The sequence below is a fragment of the Phytophthora sojae genome (assembly GCF_000149755.1).
Source record: "Phytophthora sojae unplaced genomic scaffold PHYSOscaffold_7, whole genome shotgun sequence".
Classification (NCBI taxonomy): domain Eukaryota; phylum Oomycota; class Peronosporomycetes; order Peronosporales; family Peronosporaceae; genus Phytophthora; species Phytophthora sojae.
In genome coordinates, this window is record NW_009258121.1 from 235,742 (window position 1) to 247,675 (window position 11,934).

The 11,934-nt window shown below is 56.4% G+C and overlaps 2 protein-coding genes across 2 annotated transcripts in view; one reads left to right on the forward strand and one right to left on the reverse strand.

Annotated features, from left to right (window-relative positions):
• The window catches only part of PHYSODRAFT_361386 (hypothetical protein), a gene marked incomplete at its 5' end in the record, with an annotated part of 2,523 nt that extends 1,991 nt beyond the window's left edge, over positions 1 to 532 (reverse strand). Inside the window, one exon of the mRNA XM_009533585.1 lies at positions 6 to 532. Within this exon, the coding sequence (XP_009531880.1) occupies positions 6 to 532 (527 nt within the window). The remainder of the gene's footprint in view (positions 1 to 5) is intronic.
• Positions 533 to 1,488: 956 nt separating this feature from the next.
• Positions 1,489 to 2,730, forward strand: PHYSODRAFT_363478 (hypothetical protein; the record flags this gene model as incomplete). The annotated part of the gene is made up of 1 exon (XM_009533586.1): positions 1,489 to 2,730. A coding segment is annotated over one exon (1,242 nt), but the record flags the coding sequence as incomplete, so codon positions are not given.
• Positions 2,731 to 11,934: the final 9,204 nt, after the last annotated feature.

The following is an 11,934-nucleotide window of genomic DNA, read 5'->3' on the forward strand; positions in this document are numbered from 1 at the left end:
CGAACAGCGTCTTAACTTCGCTCAGGAAGTCGTCGCAGCAGCCGTCCACACTGTTGAGGGCGTCCATGACGACGTCCTTCATAACGGTCTCGACATCCGGCTTGATGGTGCCATCGAACAAGGTGCAGATGCTTGACCAACCGTCCGCAGTGCTGAGATCTCCGCCAAAGTTCTCGAGAACGGAGAGACTGTTCTTCACGGCGGAGGAGCTGGCGAGTGACGTGTAGACGGCCTTGGGGTCGATGGCGGCGATGCACTTGGACAGCCAAGGAAGGGCCGTGTCGATCTCCTTGAAGACGGTGGGGAAGTCGATTGAAGTCAAGTCTGTTTCGGTCCAGGACGAAAGGGACTTGGCCAGCGTGCTGTCGGAATCAAGCAGCGTCTTGCACGATGAAGCTTCAGCTACCCCATGTGTGGCGAGGAGGTACGCCATCAGGGGCGTGAACCGAGACGCGTAGAGACGCATGCCTGTGGGGCGCTGGAAGTTTTGGTTGGCTGGTTGAGGGTGGGAAGGCAATTGCAAACTGACCATTCTGCTTTGCCAGGTAGCTTCGCACTCTTCATCAGCCCACGCACAATGCTATCAGTACCGCCCAGGTGCTCCTAAATTAGCATTATGGGCTGTGTCCCAAGCTATTTAGCTGTGGCAAGGCATAAAGATCAGAACCAGAGGTGTGTCCCAAGCTATTTAGCTGTGGCATGGCATAAAGATCAGAACCAGAGGTGGCACGGGGATATGTAGTCTTTGATCTCCAATCTTAGATCTCAAATTCATAGGACAGCAGCTGGTCCAACTGGTTTGCGGGCTTTGGCCCGCGGTGTTCGCAGCTCGGTCGCTTTTTTTACTGTATCCCAAAACCTGTAGAGGTAGAAAACTTTATTTACTACTACACCTTTGCCCAGCCTACTTCACGTCAGGTTCTTGTCAGTTCCGACAACTTGGATTGGGGATTAGACGACTTCGCTTGCACTAAGGAGAGTGGTACCCCTTAATTCGGGTACCTCGCAAAATAAAAGCTGAAAACTTTGGATGCGGATTAGACAACTAAGGCTGGGCAAAGGTGTAGTAGTAAATAAAGTTTTCTACCTCTACAGGTTTTGGGATACAGTAAAAAAAGCGACCGAGCTGCGAACACCGCGGGCCAAAGCCCGCAAACCAGTTGGACCAGCTGCTGTCCTATGAATTTGAGATCTAAGATTGGAGATCAAAGACTACATATCCCCGTGCCACCTCTGGTTCTGATCTTTATGCCATGCCACAGCTAAATAGCTTGGGACACACCTCTGGTTCTGATCTTTATGCCTTGCCACAGCTAAATAGCTTGGGACACAGCCCATAATGCTAATTTAGGAGCACCTGGGCGGTACTGATAGCATTGTGCGTGGGCTGATGAAGAGTGCGAAGCTACCTGGCAAAGCAGAATGGTCAGTTTGCAATTGCCTTCCCACCCTCAACCAGCCAACCAAAACTTCCAGCGCCCCACAGGCATGCGTCTCTACGCGTCTCGGTTCACGCCCCTGATGGCGTACCTCCTCGCCACACATGGGGTAGCTGAAGCTTCATCGTGCAAGACGCTGCTTGATTCCGACAGCACGCTGGCCAAGTCCCTTTCGTCCTGGACCGAAACAGACTTGACTTCAATCGACTTCCCCACCGTCTTCAAGGAGATCGACACGGCCCTTCCTTGGCTGTCCAAGTGCATCGCCGCCATCGACCCCAAGGCCGTCTACACGTCACTCGCCAGCTCCTCCGCCGTGAAGAACAGTCTCTCCGTTCTCGAGAACTTTGGCGGAGATCTCAGCACTGCGGACGGTTGGTCAAGCATCTGCACCTTGTTCGATGGCACCATCAAGCCGGATGTCGAGACCGTTATGAAGGACGTCGTCATGGACGCCCTCAACAGTGTGGACGGCTGCTGCGACGACTTCCTGAGCGAAGTTAAGACGCTGTTCGGTGGGGACGCGCTCGACGACATGGTGACGAAGCTTCTGGAGCTTGGTCTCAACACCGAATGCAGCGAGAGGACGTACACGAACCTGAAAGGCACGTCGACCAAAGAAGTCTGCGGCTACTCCATCTACAAGTCCTTCACTTTCATCGAGACGGACGACGATACTGTCTCGCTGTTGAACCTCGCCCAAATCCCCAACGACCAGATATGCGACGCGTTCGCCGGCAAGGCCTTCACCAACACCAAGGGCGCCTCGACCACGATCGGCTTCGGCACTAACGGTGCGGACGCCATGGGCATCTGCCTCGAGCCCATTGACACGGCGATGCAGTACTTCAAGTCTTGGGGGATCTTCTCGGAGGCCGTCGACGCCGACGGTACGAGCGTGTCGCTCTCCGACCTCTTCACCTCGGGCAAGTCGATCCGTGGCAACTTGCTGTTGGATTATGCCGCCTCAGAGTTGGGCCTGCCGCGGATGGGACTACGAGCCACCGAAAAGGTGCTCTTCGCACTGGGCGCCGTCTCCACCGACGACGGTGACAGTGAGACCTTCCTTCAGGACGGATTCGTGGAGATCCTGGACGGCATGAACTCATACGCCAAAGCGCTGCTGCTGCACGTCCCGAACAACGGCAGCTGCACCTTCTCGGACCAGTCGATCACGCTGCCGTACGCGGAAGCTGCATCTTCGGTGAGCACTGGCACCAGTGCGGCCTCGTCGGTCAAGCTGTCGGGTGTAATGACTGCGAGTGCGGTGCTGGCCTCGTCGCTCCTCGTGAGTGTGCTGCTTTAATCTAGGCCTTCAGCACCCAGCGGAACAAAAGTAATTCTAAAGAGTGCTCAAATAATCAAGCCGCAAGTATAAATACAAATACAGCGCGATGGGCAGTTCCATAGCTCTGCACTGCTTTCGAGGTATTCGGATACAAAGCCGTCCGGACTTGAGGCAGTGAAGCATTTGTTACATGTATTTATTTAATACATGCATAAAGGAACTGTACAGTAGGCTGGGCAAAGATGTAGTAGTACTATGTAGTAATAGCTGTAGAGGAGCGGTGAGTGAAGAAGTTCTTGAATTTAGCACATGCTCTAATTTTTGTATTGTGAAGTACCATGCGTCCAATTGCTGGGTCGCTTACGCTGCTCGATCTGCCGTGGCGGATTTACATGAACTCACACTACAGATATTCATGCTGCATACTTGCACAGCTTCAAGCTGCCAGACTGAACTTCAGTTCATGTTGAATGTATAATTTGTTTATTTTTCTCGGGTTATCGGGGCTATATGTCCAATTGTGACGTCTGCAACTTGATTTTGTAGAATTGCTATACTGACTTCCACGCCGTTTAGCTCTCCTCACTTCGAAATCGACTCGCAACAAACAGTCTGCACCCACTATCATTAATCAATAGCGATAATTTTGTTTACTCAACGACGGTTTATCATTGCTGCTGCTGTGGCATCCGACATGTACATGTAGATATCGTATCGTAGAAATGACAGTCACTTGTCTAAACTAACTTAGCCGATACGACGACGACCCTGCTCGCTTGCTGCTCCGATACGGTCGATTCTTCGCAGATTACATTGATTGACTGATCACCCCTCTTTATTATTGCTGCTGTCTGGTTAGCTTATCGCCGAAAGCATGCTCTGAGCTCAAATGAATCGGAGTTTGCGCTGCTATGCTGTAATATAATTGCTGTAGAACTGTCATTGCTGTTGTTTCAAATGGCTTTTTAACCGATAATGCAACATAAAAACTTATGTTGCATTATCTCAAACATCCGCAGGGGCGCAAACGACAGTTCTTAGAACTTGCCTGAAAAGGAAGTGCAACGAAACGAGGCACTTGTGTAGGAGTTGTACGTTCATTCTCTCAGTGATATCTATGGATTTTAATCTGGAAGGATAGTACTAGAATATTTTTTGAAATATTCTAGTACTACTTCCAGATTACTTTTAGATATTTATTTTAAAAAAATAGTGAGTGGAAATACACTGTACATTGTACAGGTTACATTGATAAATACATTTTTATATTATTCAACTACCTATGTATGCAGTGCATGAAGTCAACTTGGAGGAGATGACCAGCTTGGGAGGTGCAGTCATTTTGAGAACCGTCAAGGTTTGGCCCCCGCCTTACAAACACACTGCCCCCTCCCCCCGCCAGAAATTGCAAGATTGTCTACTACAATGTCAAGAGCACCCGATATTGCCTAGGAGGTCGGAATAGCATTCTCTCGTCTAAGGCCAAGGAAGGAGTATAATGAGCTGTATGATCGCCTACAGCTGATAAAATTGTGCGCTGCACGAATCCATCTTTCGTCCCGGCCTTCTTACCGAGTTCTCAGAACGACTAGAACGAAGAAGAAGAGTTCGATGGAGTGCGCGATACGAGCTGGTTTGCGCTAGTATAGCATTGGAACGAAACCAGATTCACTTTACCGGGTACGCATTACGAAAACGGGTCCGGTCTGCTAAAAATTGCTCTCCGTATTGCGTAAAGATAGGATCTTATCTGTAACGGGCTAACTGCAGCCCGTTACGTGGTTACACGAGCAGAGGAAGTAGTAGGCAAATTGAACTCTGGTATTAAGTGCCGAGACGGTCTCGGCACTCGAGACCGTCCCAGCCATTAAACCTATGGTGGGCTCTGATTGGCCACCGCGCACACACGGTGGCGCCTGTGTGACAGTGGCCTGTCACACCACCCCCTACTCAAGATTGGAACATACACATATCTAAACTCTAGAAAGGGACTGCAGAGCTTCGCGAGGCGGACGTGATGCTACTTGGCAAGCGCGGGCCGACAGCGCGCGAAGTGAGTGAAGCAGCGCAGCAGTGTCTCGGTCGTCATCAAGGGCCGGCTGCAGCGCGACCGCAGCAGCAGCGTGGGCTTCAACGGAGCGATCTTGGTGCAGCAGAGCTATTTCATTCAGTTTGCAGGTAAGGTATACTGTGCTCATTCAGTACTATGTTGTGTGCTAACGATCAGACGAGAGAGCTACGGAATGAAGGAGAGATGCATGGTGCGCTGGTCTTGACGTTTTAACTTGAGGGTAAATTGCGGAAGGAGAAATACGTTAATGTGCCAAGTCCTTGGAAGTGGGCACTTCAACGCAGGTAAAGGAAGCCTAATTCAAACGAACGATGCTCGTGTCACTGTCGAGTTGAGCTGGTTGGTTTGGCGAGAGACACGAGGTTGGGCATCTTCGGCTAAGCGATTGAGTATTGAGCAAATTGACATGTAAAAAATGCAGCCTGCAGCTAGACAAGTCATATTGGTCATCTTCAGCTAAGCTTGGTCGATTATGGCGCAAATTGATACGCCTTCAGCGAGGCCATGACGCTCTCATAGTGTACTGGAGCGTCCGTAAGTGTTTGAACGCAGGTTTTTGGTCAAGAATGAACGATTAGTATCAACCTTTGGTAAATAATGTGTATAAATTTTAACGGGTACCCGATTCCGGCAGATATTACCTTAAACATTACAATTAAGAAAGAGAGACCCGGTTTGGTACCCGGTTTTGGAAAGTTACAAGTTTTTTGCCGGGGCCAAGCACAGGTCTTCGACTTGTGAACATTTTAAAATTCCAGCAGCGACTCTGGAGTACTGTAACACATTATTGTGTACCATGTGTACACATGCACATACGGTAGCAGCTGTACCTTTTAATTGTGACAAAATTTCTTGAAGCAGGTACATGTACATCTAAGGTGCATTTCACGCAATCTCTGTTGACTATTTTGGCTGAGCCATCTGGCGGACAATCATATGTATGTGGTTATCATCTGACCTTCAATTGACACGTACGCTGGCGTGGCATGAAGCGAGTCCGTCGCGGTGGTACCCACCGTGACTCCACCGTGGGTCAGGTCGCCGCGAATCCTGGAACACCGAAGGTTGTCCGTCGTCTGAAGTCGAGCATCGCCGCTGGGCTGTCCGTTCTTGCGAGGCTCTCGTTGAGTTAGGCACGACTCGCCGCCGCGCCCTCTGCAAGCGACGTCTCGTACGCCGCCACGCAATCGGGGACATCTGCGAGTAGGACCTCGCGTGGCTCCCAGCTGTCGTCCATCGGGCCAAGCCATCGAACCAGATACCGGCGGTGCGAGGGTATCTCTCCATCGCGGCGACGAGTGCCGCGATCCATGCGTGCGCGCTGCGGTGCATCTCGGTGGTCGTCGTGGTTGAGAATGGCTTCGACAATGTGACGCTGGTTCCCAGCAGCGTCCACTAGGGGAGCAGGACCGTCGCGCTGGAATGCAGATGCCCGAACCTCGGGCTGACGCTGCGATGGCGCAGCGTCTTGATCGACTTGGGCATGGTCATCGGCGCCACCGGGAATGGCGGCGGGATGGTATCGTCGCAGTCGGCCAACGTAGAACGTAGGGTGCAGCCGGAGTGCCGTATGGAGCTGCAGCGTGTAGGCGTCGCCGAGTACCTTCGTCACTTTAAAAGGTCCAATAAAGCGGGCGCGAGCTTGTTCGCGCCCAAGTTCGTCACCAAACTTGGCGACATGCCCGTCGTAGAGAGCAGTACCCGATCGCCCACGGCGAACGTCTCCAGATGTCGTCGCCCTCGTCGATCGGCATATTCCTTTTGCCGGTCCACCGCCGCCGCGATGGTGTCGCGTACATAACGCACAACCGACTCACGTTTCTGCAGGAAGTCGCGGACAGCCGCGGCAGGTGTCGCCGCCTCTTGCGCGTCTTGATACTTGACGGCCCGACGTGGTATCGGGTCAATCAGCGTGCGCGAAGTCCAAACTGCGATGTCCGAAGGTGCCGCCCTCCTAGCGGCACGTGTGCGCGAAGCTCGTTCGGGGTTGGCGCGTGGTCTCTCGTGTGCCGCCCGCGTGGCGGCACGTGTGCGCACTCCGACTGCTGGAGCGTTAGAGCCTCGACGAGTGGTGACGCCATGTAACAACGCGGAGACAGCGTCGGGTACGGGGCCACGACGCTCAGCTTGGCCTGGGTCGGGGTCTACAGCAATGTCTTCATCCGGAACGAGTGACGCGAGATCGCCCGCGTCTTCAGCAGCGCGACCAGCCGGAGTCTCAGAGCGCTCCACACCAAGGAGCGCTGGAACGTGAGGATGGCGACCGAAGTTGACGAAGAACGGGGACAGCCCGGTCGATGCGTGGACAGCGTTGTTGAGGGCGAATTCGACCAGGGGCAGGAAGGTGCTCCACGACTTGAACGACGTAGCGAAGCTGCGTAGTATGTCTTCAACAACACGGTTGGCGCGCTCAGTTTGGTCGTCTGTCTCCGGATGCGACGCGGAGGACATGCACAACCGCGTCCCCAGCAACTGAAAAAGCTCTCGCCAGAAAGAAGACGTAAAGCGAGGGTCGCGATCCGATAGGATGGAGAACGGAAGCCCGTGGTGGCGGTACACCACGTCCACGAAGATCGCGGCGGTTTGCTTCGCCGTGATGCTGGCAGCAACAGGAGCAAGATGGAGCATCTTGCTGAACCGATCAACGAAGACAAGCACGCCAGTGCGCCCTTGAGTGTCTCGGGGAAGCCCGAAGACGAAGTCCATGCTGACAGACGCCCATGCGTCTGTGGCGACTGGGACAGATCGAAGCGGAGCCTGCTTGGACGGATTCGGCTTCACGCGCTGGCACGCTTCGCAGGAGCGTACTCATTTCCGGACCCACTTGTACATATGCGGCCAGTAGAAGTCTCTGGACAGCGACGCGAACGTCATCTCGCGTCCGAGGTGTCCGCCGCTCGGCGTGTCATGGAACTCGTGGATCAGCCGAGCTCGGAGATCGTCGTCCAGAGGAACGACGATGCGCGGGGGATCTTCACAGTCGACGCGGTACGTGAGCAACGCGCCGTCCAGCGAGTAGCGGTCGACGCGGGAGCGGCTGCGTGGAGACAGCTTGCGCTTCGCCTCGGCACCAGGGTCTCCCAGGAACTGGATCAGCTCCAAGCAGGACGCGTCCTCCTTGTACGCGTCCACGATCAAGTCACGGAGCGGACTGGTCGCTGCAACCTCAACAGCAGCGACGTCTTCGGCAGTGCATACGGCGCATTCGTCCTCGTTCTCGTCGCCAACTGCGTGGCGACCTGACTGCACGTAGTCAGGCCGACGCGATAACGCGTCGGCAAGGATGTTGGTCTTGCCCGGCTTGTAGTGCACGACGAAATTGTACTCGGAGAACAGGGACAACCAGCGCGCCATGCGCTGGGACAAGTGGGGGCTCTTCGTCGCTGTCCTCAACGACGCGTGATCGGTGTAGATCGCGAAGGTCTGTTCGCCGAGGAGATACACGCGAAACTTGATGAGGGCGTAGCGCATGGCCAGCAGCTCCTTATCATGGACCGGATAATTCCCTTCCGCCGGCTTCAGCTGACGCGACTGGTAGCTGATGACCCGCTCGCGTCCTTCGTCATCGAACTGCATCAAGGCGCATCCGATCGCGAAGTCGCTCGCGTCGCACACGACATGGAAGGGCTTCGAGTGGTCTGGAAGCATGAGCACAGGCGCGGTGGACAAGCTCGACTTCACCGCGTCGAAGGCAGCTTGGTGCTCGGGATGCCACGACCACGTGGCGTCTGCCTTGAGGAGTTGAGATAGCGGGCGGATCGTCGAAGCGAAGTTCTTCGAGTAATGGGAAGATACGTGGCGAGCCCCAGCCACTGCCGGAGCTGCTTCTGGTCCTGCGGCGTCGGCCACGCGCAGATTGCCTCGATCTTCTCGGGGTCGGCGCGGACACCGTCCTTGCTGACGTAGCTCCCGAGCACTGGGATCTCGGGAGCGCAGAAGATGCACTTCTTCAAGTTGGCGTACAGCTTGTTTTCCTTCATCACCTTGAACACCTTGCGCAGGTGTTGTAGGAGGACCTCAACGTCCGTCATGCCGTCCTCGGCACGACTGTGAATGAAGATGTCGTCGAAGTAGCTGGGCGCGAAGTCTCGGTACGGCCGAAGCAAGTTGGACACCATCCGGTTGAAGGTGGCGGGGGCGTTCTTGAGCCCCTGCGGCATCACGAGCCATTCCCACAACATCCCGCTGGGCGTGCTGACCGCTGTCAGCGGCACATCGTCTTCGCGCATCAAGATCTGATAGAAGCCATCCATCAGATCAATGGCACTGTACTTCGTGCTGCCGGACATGGTGTCCAGCACCATGTCCTTCCTCGGGATCGGCGTTTGCGCAGGTATGGTGGCCTCGTTGAGCTTGTTGAAGGCGTGGACGATTCTCAGCCGCCGGTTGCTTTCTTCACGCAGAACGTCGGACTGGAGTGCGGCGAGAGACTCTCGCGAACGTGGCCGGCTTGCCGGCGACTCTCGAAGAAGGCGTCAATGGCTTCGACTTGGTCGCGAGGAAGCGGCCACTGCCGCGTCACGCAGTACTTCGCACCGGGCACGAGGTCAATCTCGTGTCGAACACCGCGGTCGGGTGGAAGAACGGCTGGAACCTTGTCCGGGAAAATCTCCATGAACTCGCGCACGAGCGGAGCGACTGGGTTGCCGGCCGCTTCGAGCGCCGGCAACGACTGAGCTGCGTAGCGGGCTTGACGGGCGTTCTTCGGCTCGGCTCCTTTTGGGCGCGTCCTGGCGTCGGAAGCTGGGTCCGACGCACTGGTTGCGACGGCCGCAATTGACTCGGCATCTTCGGCGACGATCATGCACACCTGCTCGATCTCGCCCTTCTTCAGGTCACGGAGGAAGTTTTTCCACGAGAGCCCAGGCAGCCGAGTGATCTCGGCGGCGTCGCACGGTGGACGTGCGACTTCGACGTTGCGTACACGCGGAGGCGCCTCCGCGTCGTCCCCCACCAGGACTGAGATCACTTCAGCCTCAGCCTCAACTGAGTCCGCCGAAGGCGTACGAGGACGGCGCGGGTTGCGACGTCCGCGACGTCGAACCGGACGTGAGTGTTGTCCGAAGCTGCCGATGAGAGCCCATGCTCGATCACGACCGCTGAACTGGGGCGCCGGGGCACAACGTCGGCGCCTGGACGCGGGTCATTGGACACGACCGCGTCGACTTCATCAGGGAGCTCCCGCTCGACCACACGCGGGAACCCATGCTCGACCGCGTGTGGGAGACCACGCTCAACCGCATCTTCTTCTTCAGGGAGCTCCCGCGAGTGGTCGAGCGGGAACCCATGCTCGACTGCGTGTGGGAGGCCACGCTCAACCACATCTTCTCGCTCTTCAACGTTGGAGAGCCGCTGCTCGCCCTGACGTGGCTCGACCACGTCATTGTCTGCTTCCGAGAACCGCTGCTCGTCGGGACGTGGGAACCCATGCTCGACCACGTCAGACACGTCCTGAGGCTCCTGCTCAGGACCGACGCAGGTTGCGAGATCGCACACCGCACACGAAGGGCCATCGCTCGCTTCGTACGCAGCATGGGTCATGGAGTCGGGGTCCAAGACGGCAACATGCGGTCACTGGTTAGGTGTTCCGCAAGGAACGCCAATACTGCATTCACATCAATGACCCGGGGGCGGACTGTGCCACTCAGCCAGTTGATCTCAGACTGGTGGCGAGCGAGCCACGGGATGCCGAAGCCACAGTCGAACGAGCCGCTCAGCTCGATCACCAAGAACTCCTCGGAACTGTGGAACTCGTCGAACGCGTACGCGAAGGTCGCCAAGCGCCGCGGCGTCCGCCGCGGCTTCCCATCAGCGTACTTCACGATTATGTCGCCAGGCCCGTCGCGAATGTCCAAGTCCACCGGTAACACCGACAAGCTCTCGGTGCGAACGAAGTTGTTCGTTGCGCCCGAGTCCAGCAGCGCGCGAAGAGGGCGCGTCGCGCCGTCAACGTGGAGGCTAAGCACAATCAGCCTCGTGTCACTGCCGGAGGTGGTGGCAAAGAGTTGTGCATGAAGCACGGGAGGGCTAGGAGGAGGTTCTGCCACCAGAGAACCATCGCTCCTTCCACGACCAGTAGGGCGCCCCGCACCTACTGGTTGTCGCCGTTTTTTGGAGCGGCAACGTTGCTCGCGACCGTGACGTTCGCCTGCATCGGCACCGGAGCGCGGCAAATAGCCGCGCGATGTCCAGGTTTCCCACAGCGGTAGCAGCGCATCGGGCGGGGACTGCGCGTTGACGAGGCCGTTGGCGGCCTTGCTGATGACGTCGGCACCCGACGTCCACCGAGCTGTTGAATCGCATCCACCTCCATCGGCTCCGGCTCGGGCACCGGAGCCCGAGAGACATCGAAAGCCTGCGACGCCGTCACACTGTAGTCTTCACGGAGCGCAACAGCGAAGGCCTCTTCGAGTGTCGGTGGGGTCTTCCGGGTCAGGTAGAAGCGCTGGTAGCCAGCGCTCATGCCGGAGATGAAGACGTGGACTTGGGTCGCCATGTCTACGGGATGCGTCGTGATGCACGACACAAGGTGTCGTGCGCGCCGGATGTACTCGAGCATGGACATGCGTCCTTGCTTCAATGCCGGAGCGCTGAACGCTTTCATCTTGGGGCGGCTCGAACGCGAGCCGCAAGTCCGCCTTCATCGATGCCATGGTCGGGAAGCAGGAAGCGTCGGCCACGAGCTTGCCGAGCGCCCACTCCTTCGCCTTCCCCGCCAGCTTGGACAGGAGAAAGCGCGTGCGCGCGAGCTCGGTAGACAGCTGCCGAGCTTCGATCGCGATGTCCACCTCGCAGAACGAGCGGTTCAGGTGAAGGCGGCCCTCGCCTTCACCGCTGTACGTGGATACATCGAGTTTCACGATGTCGGACTTGTTCTTGGTCAGCGTGGGAGTCGACACTCGCTGACGGAGGTCAGCGAGTTCACGCGCCATGAACTCCGGGGCGGCCAGGCGTTGTTGTTCCTCGGTTCCCGCCGTCAGTAGTGTCTTGATCACAGCGTCACCAGACACCGCTGCGAGGCGGTGTAGCGCCTCCCACTCGATCGCCGACAGGTGAGGAAAGCTGGCGTGCTCCAGTGAAGTGGCAGTCGTCCGGGACGCGTCAGGCATCGACGTGTCGTTCATGTTCATCACGAT